Genomic DNA, 17326 nt, shown 5'->3' with positions numbered 1-17326 from the left:
ATGTCAAATCTCTGCCTCAACACGTAACGGTACTAAGTTAATGGACAGAATAGAATTGAATTGAAATGAATTGAATTACACTTGTTAAGACCCCAGAGCTTTTTCACGATATGTCTAAGCAATAGAGAAAAGGAATTTATTTCATCTATAACCTTTGAATGAATTAGAATCCTCAGTAACTTATGGCCTAGAGGGCCCTCAAGGAGAAGAGGGCTTCTTTCAGTTTCTGTGGTGGGCACTTTCACCAATACAGACTGACCCCAGGCAGGCTCAGACCTACCTGGTATGATCGGAAAGGCTCTGTGAGGCCCAGCCTGCCCCCAGATATCTCATAGATTGGAGAACATGTGGATTTACAATGCAATTTTGTTTTTATTACTATTGTTTTTAAAGCGGGATTGTGTTTGTGTGTGTGTGGGGGGTTGCTTTGTTGTGTTTGTTTGTTTTAATTTGGCCACGCTGCTCAGCTTGCAGGGTCCTAGTCCCTGTACCAGGGATTGAAGCCGCGCCCTCGGCAGTGAAAGTGAGGAGTCCTAACCACTGGCCCGCCAGGGAGTTCCCACAGGATTGTTTTTTGATTAAGCGTAAGCAGGTTACTAATGTAGATTAAAATAGAACAGCTCTGATTGAAGTCAGGTTGGGGAGATGTGGATGCCTAACCTGATAATTCACCTGATAAAACCATAGCGGTCCCTCTGGGAGACCCCAGTGTTCCTGGGAACACTATATGAAAAGCATTTTTCTATTCCAACCCCCTTTTGATACAAATGTGTAGACTGAATCAAATCCACATGGTTAGCTAACAACAAATGGCTATGAAATCCAATCTTTTGGTTAATTAGCCAAGTTTTCTTTGTTGTTGTTTTTCTGTGTCACCTACCTGTGTTAGTGGATTAAGTCCTTGTCATCAGCAGGCCACTGATAATAGGTACATAGGTGACATTGGAGGACTAGGCCACTGGGCCTCCTTTTAACACAGCTGAGACAAGTTTAAAGTCAGATGAGGGACTTGACTAAGGAGGGATGGCTATTTGAGGATCTTGAAAGACAAAGCAAATGTGAGGTGGAGGTGGTTGATTTCAACTTGGCCATTCCTGCACCTTTAGGGTTGAAGTCTTGGCACTGGCTTCAAATCAGCTTGGCTGTCCCATGTGCACCTAGTCCTGGATCACAAGTTTACATCAACTTCAATCCTGCCTGTGTTGAGAGGAGCTGCCTCGGGGATTGCTTAGGGTGCTGGGAATTATGCTTCTCCTACACACAGCATGATATAGGTTATGCTGTAGTCTTTTTCATTTAAAAAATTGGCGGGGAGAGCCAACCTATTAGTTGGTGCCACCTTAGCAAAGGCAGCTTAGAGTGGGGTGGCCACTGGAGATGCCTAACACTGTATTCTGAAGAGCGGCCAGAGGCGTGATGGAGTGGGCCAGGGACCGTTTACACCTGAGATGGACCACAGACCAGCACGTACCAGAGGTAGAAGTCCAAGTCAAATGGAGAAGAACAGCCTCACTGAACAGCCAGGAGTGTCACGTGTACCCAAGGCGATCTCAGCAGCAGCAGCAGCAAGTACCTGTGGTGGATTTCCAGGTGGGACTGAGACAGGCATTCTTAGCTGAGATACCAAGAGGTGGTTAAAGCAGTATTGGAACACCGAGGTAGCTGACTCCAAGAGAGGAAAAACAAAGAAAAAAAACAGGCTCTATCTACTGTTCGAAGCTTCCGCCCCAGCTTGCATTGTTCGTAGGAGAACCTGCATCATACCTTGATCGGTAGCCTTCCCTTAGGTCTTAAGGATCCTGAAACTTTCCTGTGGACATTGGATTTGGTGGAACAGCAATCGTGACTGTGGGAAAGAGCAGCCAGATGCTGCAGCACATTGACTCAGGATGAGGTGTGTCCTGCAAGATGATTGGATCTTCACTGGCACCTTTAAGGCCTTTGACAAGCATATGAACTTGATGCTCTGCAATTGTGATGAGTTCAGGAAGATCAAGCCAAAGAATGCTAAGCAGCCAGAGCGTGAAGAAAAGCGGGTTTGGGGTCTGGTGTTGCTGCGTGGGGAGAACTTGGTTTCCATGACTGTGGAGGGACCAACCCCCAGAGATACTGGCATTGCTTGGGTACCACTTGCTGGAGCTGCAGGAGGCCCTGGGGTCGGTAGGGCAGCTGGCAGAGGTGTTCCAACCGGTGTTCCAATGCCCCAGGCTCCTGCTGGATTAGCAGGCCTTGTCTGAGTGGTTGGGGGCCCATCCCAACAGGTAATGACCCCACAGGGAAGAGGCACTATCACAGCTGCTGCAGTTCCTGCTACTGCCCGCATTGCTGGAGCTCCAACTCAGTATCCACCAGGACGGGGGACTGCACCTACACCTGCTGCTCGAGTAACACCACCTCCAGGAATTATGGCTCCTCCACCTGCTGTGAGACCACCCATGGGCCCACCAATTGGGCTTCCTCCTACTCAAGGGACGCCAATAGGCATGCCCCTCCAGGAATGAGACCCCCTCCACCAGGAATAAGAGGTCCATCTCCCCCAGGAATGCACCCACCAAGATCCTAGGATACTATAGGTCCTTCTTAGTCACTTTTTTTCCTGAAGTGTGTCTTGTGAAATGTGTGGACAGTTTGTGAGCTTTTTGTCCCCTCTGCTGCATTAATATAAGCTGATAAATACATAGATCAATTAAACTGTGAGGTACTGTTGTACAAAAATAATTGGGGGGTGGTCTGTATTGCAGAATGTCCTTTCATTCTTTCACTAATAGAGGCAGCAGGATGTAGAAGAGAATATGGTATGGGGACTCAAGGGATCTGTATTCTAGACCAGATCTTTTTACCAATTAGCTGTGTGTTTGGGGGACATATTATTTAGCCTCTCTGCACCCCCGTGTCCTCATCTGTAAAATAATGCCCTCTGGCTCAGATTTGTTTCTGAAATGCATTTGGCTTTACTGGGCCATCAGAAAAATCTAATGTTCTCTATCTGGTAACTTTGAGTTAAATTATATTAAAACAAAACAAATAATTATAAGCAGTCATTTTATGAATAAAATGCTTCTATATGCCAAGAATTTTAAATTAGGCTCCATGACAAAAACATTTATTTCTGATATCAGTGAAAACTTGAGATAAGTCAGTAAGGATGGTATTAAGCCTTGTAAATATCATCCAACTGTCACTTGGAACTGTGGAACTGTCCCCATGGGTGAGAACATCTGGGCAGTCTGCTGGCTTCATTTCAGGCATTCACTTATCCAATACGTGCTTGCTTTGTTTCTTCCATATCGTATTATTCAATTAAAAAACATATATTCAGTTGATACCATGGATTCATTCAATAAATGTCATTTGATGCATCTTGAAGGAGGAACCTGCTACATATATAACACTGTTTTCATTGTTAATAATAATAGTATCAATATAAAAGATAAATTCCCAACTTTGAAGAGCTAATAATCTCACTCAGGAGGGAAAAATGTATATGGTAAAGAGATAGGTGACTTCATATGACAGTACATGAATAGGGTCCAAGAGAAGGATACAGGATATAAGGATATAAGCTTTGGAGTGAGGGGGGGTGATGATGTGGGCTAGAGTGGACAGGAAGTGTTCAGGAACATCTTCTGCTGTTCCTTAACACATAAAATTAGCACAGGTGAAGAGGAGGAGAGAGGCCACTTTAGGTAGGGGAAAGGACTGTGCAAAAGCAGCGAATTAGATAAGATTAAGAGATATATGAATTTGCTAAAGATCCAGGTCCATATGGAAAGAAAGGCTTCTATGAGAGACTAGTGGGGGCAGGGATGGCATAGAATCTTCCATTCTGGGAAGGTATTGAAAGTCAGGCAAAGAATTTTGGCCATTATCTCACAGGCACAGAGATCCTTCTTTCCTTTTTCTTTATAAGCTGTTTTGCTCAGTGGAAATGTTATTAGTAAAATCACAGAGGAGTCCTAAGAGAAAAGGAAAAAAAAAAAGACTGTAGAAAAGCTACTTGGGGAGCAGGTGAGAACAAGAGGTTATAAAACACTGGAAAACATGACTGAGGCAGCAGAGCTTGGAGGGCCCATGATGAAGGCAGAGAACAGACTGTGTGACCATTTCAGGGTTCAGTTTCTCTTGCTTTGGATACCGTGGGCTGGAAGGCAGTGCAGGGTACCAAGGAGATGTCTGGAGGAAAATGCTGGAGAAAGAGAGCAGAACAAAAGGAAGAGACCAGGAGAAGATAGATGGAGACAGAGAATCAGACAAGAGTGAAGGATGAGGGGAACAAAGAGTGCATGGTCGATGAGGTGGAAGACAAAGGAAATTAATCAAAATGATTATGTAGCAGGTTTGGAGTTCAACTCACAAATTCAGGTGCATAAGAATATGTAACTATTTTACGTAAATTATTCTCCTTTTATTTCAAGCCCCCAATCTGCAGGAGGAAGAAATGTAATCTCAGTCATTTCAGCTTCCTCCCATCAAATCCCCGAACTTGTCCCTCATTTCTGGGGCCTTCAGTAGTACCAAGGTGATGGAGGTGGCCGGAGCGGGCAGGGCGTCTGCCCTTGGTTGGGCATCTGTCCACTGAGCATGTGTCAATCCTGCCACAACCACCAGTCCATGCAGTTCATCACTGAGGCACACCTCATTCTTACCTAGGAGGCATTCAGGGTCTCCCAGGGCCTCTTCTGGGCCCCTCTCTTTCACTGGAAAATCATGGTGTTTGTGCAATGCCAGCAGTGAGGAAGTTCACTAGATTTGCTATCTCCCTGGACAGGTCTTCTTTGCTCTGGGAAAATAAAGTTATCTCAGGATTTTGTCCCCCTACCCTTCCTGTACCCCCAGAGACCCAACCCCAGAGTAGGACCAACTTGTTTCTAGGTTTTCTTCCCTTCTACTCCAACTTTCCTCCTTCTCCCAAATGCAGGGAACTGTCTGCATATTTGAGGGCAGATTGCACTCTTACCAAATGCTCCCCTCTTACCTTCCTATCTCTGATGAGGCTGAATCATTTTATATGCAGGAAAGATGACACAGAGTGGTTATATGACTTACTTGAGGTCACATTGCTTGTCAGTGACAAAATGGGTAAAAATGAAAATATGCTAGTTGACTACCATTTTTTCCTTCCCCCCTTCCTCCTCCCTCCCTTCCTTCCTCCCTTCCATCCTTCCTTCCTTCCTTCCATTCTTCCTCCCTCTTTTCCCTCTCTTTTCTCCTCTCTCTCTTTCTTCTTTCCTCCCTCTCTTCAAAAGAATTTATCGTGTGCCAGACAGTATACAAGTACCAGATATACCATACTGAACAAATTAAACAAACAAAATATATTGCTTTCATGAATTGCCAGTCTAGTAGGGGAGATGGACATCAAACATTGCAGACACAGACTCATAATTAAACTGTGGTCAGTACAATGGGTTCTATGAGAAAGTAGTAAGGAGAATCTAATTTTGACTAGACAATCAAGGAAGATCTTTCTGAGGAAGAGACATCTGAACTGAGAACTCAGACAGGGATGAGAGCATCCCAGGTATAGGGAATGGCTTATGCAAAGAGTTGGCATGTTCAAGGAGCTCAAAAACATGCCTGTGACTGAACTATTTGAAAGGGGGAAAATGAAACAAGACGTGGTAGGAGAATGAGAAGGACCAAAGTCTACAGGGCTTTATCAGCAAAGTTAAGAAATTTGGATTTTATTCTAAGCTTAACTGAAAACAAAACTTAAGCACTGAATGACATAATCTAATTAACATTTGAAAAAATTTATTCTGGCTGCTCTGTGGAAAATGGATTGGAGTGAGGAAGGATGGAAAAGAAGAGACCATTTGTGAGTTGGGGGACCTTTAAGTATTCTTGGGAAAGGTGATGTGGGTTTGGAGGAGGGGTGCAAAAATGGGAAAGGTAAGAAATGGAAGAATCAAGTCGTACTTTGGAAGAGTTGACAGATCACTGGATTTGAGATGTTAGGGGGGACATAGCTCCCCAGTTTCAGACATGAATTATTATTCCCTCTACTCTAGAAACCCTATTGAATCCCATTAAGATGTAAGTTCGGTTGTTATAATGGAAAACCATGTGAAATAACCTTTTCTAGAATAGCAGATGTCAGTGCTTCAAGGACGTATGGCATTGAGATGGCTAGATATTTCTAAGACATATAAATTAGATAAGTGGATAAAGCAGGAATCTGGTATAAGAAGTGTGTTTACAACCCCCAAGCTATTCTTAGATACTGATTAATAATAAGTTTTTACCAAATAATTCCCAAAATTGTTATTAATATTGATCACCAGACACTTGTAAATTTTCAACCACATTTATGTCTCTCGCCTATATTTGATCCCAATAATAAATAAGGTGGATTTCTTCCCACACAATAGAAATAAATAGGGCCCCAGTAACTTGATAGGTCATAGGTCAAATGACAGTAACTCATAGGTCAAATGACAATTCAGAAGTAGAGGAATGACTGGACCCTTCATCTTTGTAACAATCACTGAGATTTAGGGAGAGAGAAGAGCTGCCTAACAGTCCTTTAAACATGTTGATTCATTCCAGTCTGGGTTGTTTTCACTGAAAAGTTAGAAAAGCAATCTGTAAACTGGTCCTTGGGTCTTGGTGAGAATTTCTCAAAGGCAGTGAAGCCCACGTTGGGAGCATGTACAGTACAGATGAGCACAGCCATCAGTCTGTCACAGTAAGCCTGTTTCTCAGTCCAGCATCCAGACTCTTATTTGGTCTTCCAGTTTGGGGCAGTTTGACACCCTAACAGAAGATAGTTTAGTCACCTTGGTAAATGACTTCATGTAGTTATTATTACAGTAAGTAGTTCTACCAAACAAAGAAAGCAAATCTGAACAAAAACAATGTTGGAGCAGGTGTTCTAGCTGTTGGAGAAAAGTTATGAGTGACATCACTCAATCACCTTGTTTCTCTAATAATAATATATTACTTTTTAGAGGCATTGCTTTTTTTGAAGCATTGCTTTTTTTCTGTGTGCCACCTTTTATAAATTTCACATCTAATATTTCCCCCCTTTGAGTGTGCTGCCACAGCAGAAGCAAGTTATGTTTGCAGAAGGTGAGCCAGAGGAATGTTAATCCTATTTGGAATAAAGCTCTTTCCTAAGTTTATTTAGAAACCAACATAACACTTAGCAAGACACTTCTGATATATTTTGCCTTTTATTTGAGTTTCGCAAATCCAAAATGTTGCATTTTAGACCTTAGAGAAAATTTAAATGAAAACAAAAAAACCCCCTATTTCTCATGTCCCTCAATTGAAAAATCTGAAAGGAAGAGTATCTGCATTAAATGATGTTATGAACGTTTTAGTAGTAGACCAGACACAGACATCCATGCATCACATTTTCTTTCCCATGTGGAAAGAGCACTAATTCAGGGGAATGCTTTCCCCTTATATCAATGGAGAGGAAAAGGGATACTATTTTCTAGGTATCTTACTTAGTAAAATTAAGCAAAGCTGGATTTAAAGCCTTTAATGAAGACAATAGAATATGTTAAGTAACCAACTAATATTCTGCCGAAAACCCGACAACCCTCAGGAGGCCTCACAGAGTCTATGATTGGACTGTGAGTCTCTTCCAACGTGTTTTGTTTTGTTTTTTTAACATCTCTATTGGAGTATAATTGCTTTACAATGGTGTGTTAGTTTCTGCTTTACAACAAAGTGAATCAGTTATACATATACACATGTTCCCATATCTCCTCCCTCTTGCATCTCCCTCCCTCCCACCCTCCCTATCCCACCCCTCTAGGTGGTCACAAACCAACGTGTTTCTGATTTGGATAAGTCCAAATCTACCCCATCCCCTTGCCATTTAAAACAGCACTATCACAGTTCAGGCAATCAACAGACACCTGGAGGAAGAGAATATTCAATCTGCTGTCGGGAATGCAGGGGAGACAGGATGTTAATTTGCAGCAGTCACTTCAAAATTGGGACACGTGGTGTTCCTGCGGACTCCCCCACCTCTGCGAAGACTCTCCTCAGAGACTTCCTTTCATTCCCTCTAGACTAGACTGGATCCAGTTGGCTTGGACGCGCTATAAGAAAATACTATAGATGCAGCAAGAGAACTAACTTTCTTTTCCTACGATGATTATCGCGAAGAACTCATGTCAAGAATAAGTAAACTTACCTTCAGAGTTTAATAAGCACTGATTGGTAGAAGTGGAAGGAAAGTGGAACTCGGAAATTCTGTATTTCACACGTGCTTACCTTCTGAAGCCTGGGTTGGGTGTGTGGGCTAGCTCAGTTAGAAAGGAAGCAGGCCAAAAGGAGAGGTAGATAATAAAAAGGAACTTTATCAGAGAGCTTCCTATATTGTTGATAGTTAACGTCATTATGAGTGTCTAGTGTTTCCACTAGAAATGTCCAATATGCAAAATAAACAAATGGTCATGGACACAGTCCCTTCAGAATTAGCCACTTTAAGGGACGATTAAAATATAGTGGGGATTTCGGGGGTAGGGAGAATACGTACACTTAAATGGATAATTTGTCATTACCTGAGGCCCCTATTGGCATTGATAATGTTCCACAAGGGCTTAGAATTTAGAGATAGGTTGAATAAAAATGAACAAGGAAAACACCGCAGTGAGTGTATGTAAATGCCATCCAAGGCCAGTGTGATCACTGCTGCTTCTACTACAAATAGCAAACATTTACTGTGTCTTTCTCATGTGCCGATCAATGGTCTAAGTCCCCTCTATGGATAAGTTATTTAAATCCTCATAACAATGGGAATTATTATTCCCATTTTATAAGAAGTGAAACTAAAGCACAGAAAAGTTGAGTAACTTGCTCATAGGAACATGGTACTAATAGCACATCCAAAGCACATTATTCTGACTCTTCACCATGATGGCTACATTGCATCTGTAATGGGAGAACAAAATGGAACTTGCATGAAAAACGTACATAGCAAGTAGGCTGTCCATGGTTATTTAGCTTACCAGTAGGCATCATTTTAAGGGTTGCCTAATTAATGGTTTAAGAATAATTCTTTTATAGAAATAGTTTGTGTATAAATAGCTCAACAAATAGCGATATAATGCCATGCTCATTGTAATAAACAATACGTTTTAGTTCTGCAGGACCTTATTGCCAAATGGTATGTACTTTTTATTCCTTCTTTTGAAGAAAATTAATTGAACTCATGAACTGTTGGGCATATCAGGTACTTTAGTCAGTGTACATTAATTTGAATAAAATTACATGGAAGTATTGGGATCCTAGGTTTAAAACAGCGTCTTGGATTTTTTAAGGGTACCAGAGGCAACTCCTGTAATCTCTTTTATTCCTGAATCTCTGTGTCTCATTCTGACAAATTGTGGATAGGAACTGTACAAAAGTCATCCTCAAAAAATACAGATGTTCTATTTTGCTGAAGACATTACTTTATAACTATGTCTAAATGTCTTTGTCATCTAGAAAACACAATAAAAATAAGAGCCCGAGGATTTGAGAGAAGGTTTGGAACATGGCGATGGAGGAATAACATTCCTAGGAGAAGTGAAGATACTTTCTCCTCCCTGGTCCACCTGAGCAGGCAGCGTCCAGTGAAAGTGATGAGAGGATGGTGTTTGGGAAGTGTACACATGCAGTGACAGCCTCACCTTCCTAACATCTACAGATGCCATCGTAGACATTTTTCAAGCCCTCTTTTTGCCATACACACAGCTTGGTATACTTTGGTAGGCCTTTTACCTAATTTTTTAACCCTCAGAGATGCTAAGGCAGAGGCAAGCATATGGTATAAACGGAATGAATGAAGGCAAATGAGTGCAAAGAGAAGCATTTACCTAACCTCAGGAAGATAGACAGATAGGTCTTTCCTAAATTGTTGTATAAGTAAAGAGCTATTGGATCGATCTTTATGTGATCGTTCCTCCCTAGTGGTAATAAAATATTCCAGTTTGGGGGAAATTCCTTCCCTTGTCAATAAAATATGAAAAGAAGAAGACTTTAAAATATTTGCAGCCCTTCCTCTAGAATTTCATGCGAAGTTTGCCTCTCTCTCTCTCCTCTTGATATTCCTTTTCATGCAAAGCATTCTTGTGTATTTCTTCCGTTGTATTTTTCATGAAGAAAGTATAGTGATTATCCAAGATAAGCAGACAAGATCAAGGCAGAGTTTACCTTTCTTCGTGATGCGGTACCAGACTTGTTTAGATTCAGTGCTCTTGAAGGCAATAGGTGTGTCTTTGTTATCTTTATCGGTATCTGTGTACATATTGGGCACACAGTACATTATCTGACTGTATCAATTAATGAACAAACAAGAACGGGTGACAATAGTAGATGTTTCTGTAAGGTTCTCAAAAAAGATTTAGAGAACATTTTGGAATTCAAGTTAAAAAAATTCACTCAAATGAGATTTTGGGGGATTTCATGTGATTAACTCTTTACATTATCTTGTAGTAATTATACAGAAATCTCTATTTATGTAAACACAGTGAATGCATCCTAACACTAGAATAAGTATACAAATACTGCATGTCAAATTAGGTTATAATCACTTTCAAGGGACGTGATTTCCTAGTTAAACAGATTCGTTTACATCTTGTGAAATAAAAAATAAGTGAAAATAACTATATAAAATCAGGCTTACAGCTGGACAGATCTTCTTGGCAATGGTCCAGGCACTGAGTGGGGAAAGCCCCTCCAGCTGAGGACTGCTCAGGATGACTTTGCAGGCTCGGCCTGGAGAGGGGTCTTTGGCTGCTGTCCTGACTGCATCCTGTCCCTAGCTACCTATGGGGACGATGGGCTACCTTAACATTTAAGATGAGACTCTTGCTGTGAGGGGGTTGGGATGGAATGGAAACTTGCTCAGTAGAGGAGAAAACAAAGGCAATTCAACATTACACCCTTAGGTAAAAAGCATATTAGAATAAGTCAGGGATCCTCTCATTCAAAGAACAAATAGGTGAAGCTGGCATTGGAATCACAGGAGTTTAGAGTCAGGGTTTGAGTATCACAGATCACCTGGTCCAACCCTTGTATTATAGATGGGGAAAGTGGCCAAACAACACAAGGAGAAGTACCAAGGCTGAGACCCAGAACTTTTCCTCCCAAATCTGGTGCTTATTTATGACATAACTGAAGCTCATCCTTTCAAGGGAGATCATTTTTTAAAAGCTGCTCATTTTGAGGCATATCTTTAAAAAATACATTTTGCATTGCCCTGACTTAGCTAACACTTCCTGCGATGTTCTCTTATGTTGATGACAGAGGGGCATATTTGTAAAGCTCAGTTATTACATGGCGTCGTAATATGGTATCATTCTCTATGGCTACTTGTGAAGAGAATTTTGCCTTTTGCTAAACTTTGGTAAGCCGGGTGTTTTTGTTTATCTTGCCTCTGTGTCCCCATCATATTGATCTACTACTTATTTTTGTTGTTTATAAGAATTCACTAAAACTATTTTTTTTTAACCCATGGATTCTTACTTGGAGGTAGCTCCATATTTCTCCTACTGAGTAAAAACTCTCTGGGTTTTTTTTTTTTTAGCTTAAATGACACTCATTTTTGTTCAAAATACATTTGTTGAACACTTACTCTATGCCATGCTGTGCATCCATTGGTTTCTTCCCACATTCCATTGGTTGAATTGTCCTGAGCAGGGCTTGGCAAACTGTGGCCTGGGAGCCCAATCTGGCCTACTGCCTGTTTTTGTCAATAAAATTGTGTTGGAGCACAGTCTCGCTCATTTGTTTGCATATTGTCAATGGTTGTTTTGTACCACAACAGCAGAGCTGAGTAATTGTGATAGAGACGATGTAGCCCATAAAGACTAAAATATTTGTCATTTGGCCCTTAACACAAAATATTGCCAACCCATGATCTCGAGTGTGAACCCTCGATTGTCTCGCTGGCTGGGTAAGAGAGCCAAATAAAATAGACACTACACTGTAGCTGCCCTGAGCACTACTTACTCACAAGTGTTTGTGGCCAGGAGTCATAACCATGCCACCAAACAATATGGAGAGAACCAACAACATCCTAGTCTTCTGAGGAACACAAGGCTTCTCCAGATTTGTTTAGGTTATTTTCATACCCTGTTCCTAGAACCATCCCCAATCTGTACTAATACTCTAAGCTTGTAGCTTTTCCATTACAGATTTATTGTTATTTCTTTTACCTCTTTTTTTTTTTTTTCCTTAGGAAAAGGTAATTAGGCTATAAACAGAGGTCTGGCAACTAATTTCAGTCAAGGCAAGATTAATACAAAGCAGGCAGATAATTTTCATCCTGTGAAATTTAAATAGATACATTTTAATGACATTCTGAAAAATCCATGTCTAATGTTTTTCCTTTATTTTCCCTCACCTTCCTTTGTTCTCGTGTGATCCCTATTTTGTGTAGGTAGTGACACGTGCTAATTCAGGCAAACTACCAGCTCACTGCCTTGCTGCCCTCCACGGCTCTTCCTCCCATCCGCACGATTGACCTTTGGGTGGAAAGCTGCTTCTTTCCTTTCCTTGTAGGGGTTTCCCTACACTGAAAAGACAGGACCATCTGAGGGAAAGGTAGTCACTGCCCACCCCTTGAATTTTCAAATTTTCATTGACATTACTAAGAGCCAGTGTGCTTAATCTATATTGGAGCTTCAAGAATGAAAGGTTAGTGGCATCCTGGGCGTGCGTGTGCACTGTGCATGTATTTCTGGGGGGAGTTTCCAACATTGCTGTGTTTTGTCACTCCAAGAACATATTGAATATGCATCTCAATGTCAGCAGCACCTTGAGATGTTATCTCCAAAATTATCACCTGCCTTCTGAAAACCATAACCCTAGACATATTGATTGGTTAAAAGGCAGGATCTGAAGGAGTAAGTCAGTGTCTCTGTGGATTATCCTAATCAAATAAGGAGAGTATTAACCTAGATACTCACTGATCTGCCAGTATTTGGTTTGAAATGTAGGCATCTCAAGTAAAGTTATGTGGTTCATTCTTTTGAATATTTCTCCCAGACGTTTAAATACATACCACTAAGCCAGAACCAAGGAAAGTATAAAAAGCATTTTAAGGAATAAATTCAGCAAGTTTCCATTTGTACCAGATAGTAAAATTGTTGACATGCATTATGAGGCATGTGTATTTTTCAGCCTGTCAGGTTTCAGTCACATGCGCAAGATGGAATATTTTTTCAGCTGTCAGGGGTTGTGTAGAAAGGTCTCAGACCATTTAGGTAGTAGCACTTCCTAACAAATAGTTTCCACGTCACCCGGCCGTGCTATTTAGGCAAGTCAGAAGAAAAGCTTGTTTCATTAATTATGCTATAAATGTAACTTCAGTGAAGGGTAGCCGGCTAAATACAAGATGAAAGGGCTGGTAGGGATTCTCTCCATCGAAGTGTTGAGCTTCACGCAATTTTATTCAGAGGCACTTCCATTACTAAGGAGGCTATGAGTTGATTGACTGTGTCTCGAATTAACTGCAGTGGTGAAAACACAAATTGCAAACCAGCATGAAGTCACGAAGGGAAAGGAGGAAAGAGGAGAAGTAAAAGTCGGGGACTCATACATACTCTTCATTTTCCTCTAGGAAAAATAAGTATTGGACCAGCTGCCCGGAGTCCAACAGTAATGGGAGCAAGCCTAATTATTGTTAGGCAGAGGGCCTAATGAGAAGTGCTACCCACACAGCCTTCCTTTGTGTTTCCAGTTGCTTCTGTTTGCAGAGGAGTCTGGAGTTTTTTTTGGAGGCAAATGATTATGTTCCCTCTGCTTGATGTGCTAGAATGAAATATGGTTGTTAAGGAAAGAGAGGACCTGGACTGGATAGTCTCTTGGCCACAAATTTTTTGTGGGGGCCATTGAGGAAGGTTACAATGTAATATTGTTGGTAACAGGGTGAGGAGGCTTGGAGCTAGCTTAGCCACCATCTTTGAAACCTTTTGTGCACACTCCTCTCTCCTTCCTCTCAGAGAATCTTAATTAGAACATTCTCAGTGCCCTCTTTTTCCTTTTCAATGGAGAAGTCTAGCACAGATCCAAATTAAGCTTTCATCCTCACAAGAGAGTGATAGTACTTTTTCCCCTTTTCCTGATTTCTTGACTAATTTTTCTCAAGATTCAGTGTTCAGAAAAATATTTAAAATTCTCCACACATGGCCAGGATGGAATATCCTGATGAAAACACTAATCACTATTTATTGAAGAATCATTCTATGTATTCTGTTATGTACATCTTTCTGTTTCCTATGGTGACATCAGGACATATTTGTTGAGTAAACCAGTAATTGTTAAATAAACCATGAAGATATTTAGCTTTTATTCACATATCCCTTTCAGTCTGTCAAGTGATTCCACAGCTGTTAGCTCTTTTGCTATTACAAGATAGGCCCACAACAGAGCACACTTTATTATTCACATTTTAGACGTGAATATACAGACTTCATGGCAAAGATTTGGCACAGGGTAGGTGGCTAGTAATTGCCAGATTCTTGACAAAAACTCACGACTCTAGATTTGGAAGCATACTTCTAAGTTTTCTGTCTGCCTGTAAAATCTTTGAAATCTTTATCCAGTGTGGAAAACTTGTTTTCCTTTGGCTTTTTACCTCTAGAGACCCCACATGAGAAGAAAGCCAGTTGAAATCCCTGAAGCATGTCCAAATTGCTGAAAGTAGTGGTGTGCTAGAGGTAGTTCTGCTAATGAGAACCAATAGAGCCCGTATCTTCCCACCTTCAGGTTCACTGGTATCCTGTTGGTAGCTTGAAATGGGTCATAGCAGGAGTGTTTACACCATGGAAATTGGCAAGCGCTACAAAGCAGAGAGAGTTAGCTGTCACCTCTCAAGAGAGTTGGTTGTCACCCATCTGCCAGCACACTCCTGGTTAGAAATCTGAGCATCTAGGCAAAAAACCTGCAGCCAAGTTTCTTGATGCTTAGAATATGTTCCAGTGTGCTTGATTTGTAAGACACTGAGTTTCTTTGTGAAACCTTTTGGGTATATTCTTTTGCAGTCCTTTGAAACTATACGTAGGAGAACATCAGAGTATCTTCTCCAAGAGGGAGAGTGAGGTCTAAGAATAAAATTAGCTACTTGTTTAAGACTATGGGTGTTTGTGAACATGTGAGTGTGCTTTAAATTACACATAATTTTAAACAACAGTGTAAAAAGAGTTTTAAAAGTTTAATGGTGCCGAACCAAGAATAGGAATTAAAAATTGAAAAGAAAATACGAAACTATACCTTGTTTTTCTGCTTTAAAAAATAAGTTTCCTTCTCATTTGCAATTAAGATGCTGAGAATTTGCATAAAATGTGTAAAATTAGAGATAATTGAACTACAGTAGCTATAAAAGTGGCTCTTCCATTTAAAAAATAAATCAGATGTCCACTAAAAGGGTGTAAGAGCCATTCCCCCTTTCTCCTCCCTCTCCCTTTGGGTCTCTGGTATTTTTCACACTTTTATAGCTGGTTTTTATTGCCAAACAATCCGTGGAGTTTGTGGCAGCTCTGAGATGACAGCTGGCCCAGGCAGGCCTGTTAACTCTGGCATGTTAAGCACCCTTCAGAAGATTTCCAATCTAGCCTCAGCACCCAGGTTAGTAGATCAAATCCAGGGAGACCTCAGGGAGGCAGTGGGGGTGGAAAGGAAGGGGAACGTGGGGAGTAAGGAAGACAAGAAAAGTCAAAGTACAGGAATGCCTGTAAACCAAACATCAATAGCCGTTTTTGTTCCCTGAACCAGTGTTTCCCCTGGGAACCTCAAGTATAAAAGACCCAGTCTGGAAAGAAGTACACCAATGATCAAAGTGGCCACAAATGATGGTCCCAGGCTGATGTTCGTACTATGATTGCAGGAGCCTTTCTTCCTAGGATGAGGTACAGCCTCCATTCTGAAGGACCAGCCCTGAGTATCTTCCTGAAGCATGTCTTAGGCCTATTCCCTAAGGATGGCCCATCGCTGAGCTGGGCTGTGCCTGTCTCCCTCTGGGGCCCAGATGTGATCATGCCCTGACCAACAGCCTGCTGTTTGTTTGCCGCTCTTGTGAGATGTTTATAACGTTGAATCTTGGCAGGCATTCTCTTCCTTTTGTCTCATCAGTCCTCTTCCATGAAGGCAGAAGCACTTCAAGGGCAGAGGCTGTGCTTATAAGCAGAGCAACAGAGGCAGGGAGGCTTCACTGTGGTAAAATGTGATAACGAAAATACCCACGTGGGGGAAAAAATGTTGAATTCTCAGAAGTGACAAGGCTCTCAAAAGTGAGTAAATGAAAAAATGTCAGCTGGAGTTCTGTGTCTTCTGATACAGGGTAAAAATCACACTTTTCACAAAATTTTGATAATAAGTAAACACAAAGATAAGTGGTCTCTTAAAGTAGACTGAGATCTCCCGTACTAAGCCATTTTATCTGTGACCCTCAAACATGTGCTCGTGCTGTGCCTGTGTGTCATGCGATAGATCCCAGAGCATCTAGGAAGTGTGTAAAAGAGGTGTGTTGATTTGCTTTGACATCCTTTATTCTCAGGAACCCAGAGCCTTCGCGATCCGCTTAGTCTGGAGAGACTTTTCCCAGAGTAGTTCTTCGCTGCTCATGTTCTACGTCTCGTCTCTTTAAAATAACAAAAGAAAAAAATCCTGCGGTTCCCATAGACTCCTGTCCTCTCTTTGGAAGTGAGTAGCTGATCTGATAATAAGGAATAGGGTTATCGATTTAAAGGGTGACCCTTGCCTAGTAGCTTGTTTCCCTTCAATTTGGGGCATCCTGGAGATGATACATCCACTCACAGTATCTATTCTGCTGGCATCTGAGACACCACTGAAGGCCAGTGGGAAATAATGGCAGCAGGGTTCAAATCTTCTAAATCCCTGCAGACAACACTCCCCCAAGAGCTGTCTTCTCCATTTTTCCATCAGGCCAACCTGGATATGCTCCTCATTAGCTACGGGTCTTTCTCTTTTACTTACACCATGGCTTGCCCAGGTCCCATAGAGAATCAGCATAAATAGAACATTATTTTTATATATTCTCTATTCCACCTGAAAGTGTGTGACTAAAAATTATTCATATTTAATAACACGTATAGCAGAAGCATAATCAATAATGTGTGTGATATGTAATGATTCTTTATATAGCCTCACCCAATGTTCCTAGCACACCAAGATGAAGAAGTTCTGAAAGTGTTCTGTGGAGTTGCCTCTTGAAACATGAGGGATGCAGAAGGGCATCTCAGATGTGAGAGGATAGGATGCTGTGAACGATATCTGGAACTAGAAATCTGGTACCTGTGGGTGGGAGATCTGGAATTCATTCTACCATTCGCCCCTTCATGCATGTGAGACCACATGCAAC

General features: G+C 41.4%; 1 protein-coding gene and 1 pseudogene across 1 annotated transcript; both read left to right on the top strand.

The window, feature by feature from the left end:
* The first annotated feature begins 1416 nt into the window (after positions 1–1416).
* LOC131765503 (SNRPN upstream reading frame protein-like) lies at positions 1417–1649 on the top strand. Its single transcript, XM_059079144.2, has one exon. It carries the CDS (start codon positions 1417–1419, stop codon positions 1636–1638), a length of 222 nt encoding a protein of 73 aa, XP_058935127.1. The 3' UTR covers positions 1639–1649.
* A 132-nt stretch (positions 1650–1781) lies between these two features.
* LOC131765196 (small nuclear ribonucleoprotein-associated protein N pseudogene) lies at positions 1782–2563 on the top strand (annotated as a pseudogene).
* Positions 2564–17326: the final 14763 nt, after the last annotated feature.

Source organism: Kogia breviceps, chromosome 11 (assembly GCF_026419965.1).
Source record: "Kogia breviceps isolate mKogBre1 chromosome 11, mKogBre1 haplotype 1, whole genome shotgun sequence".
NCBI lineage: Eukaryota > Metazoa > Chordata > Mammalia > Artiodactyla > Physeteridae > Kogia > Kogia breviceps.
This window is presented reverse-complemented; position numbering and strand designations above follow the sequence as displayed.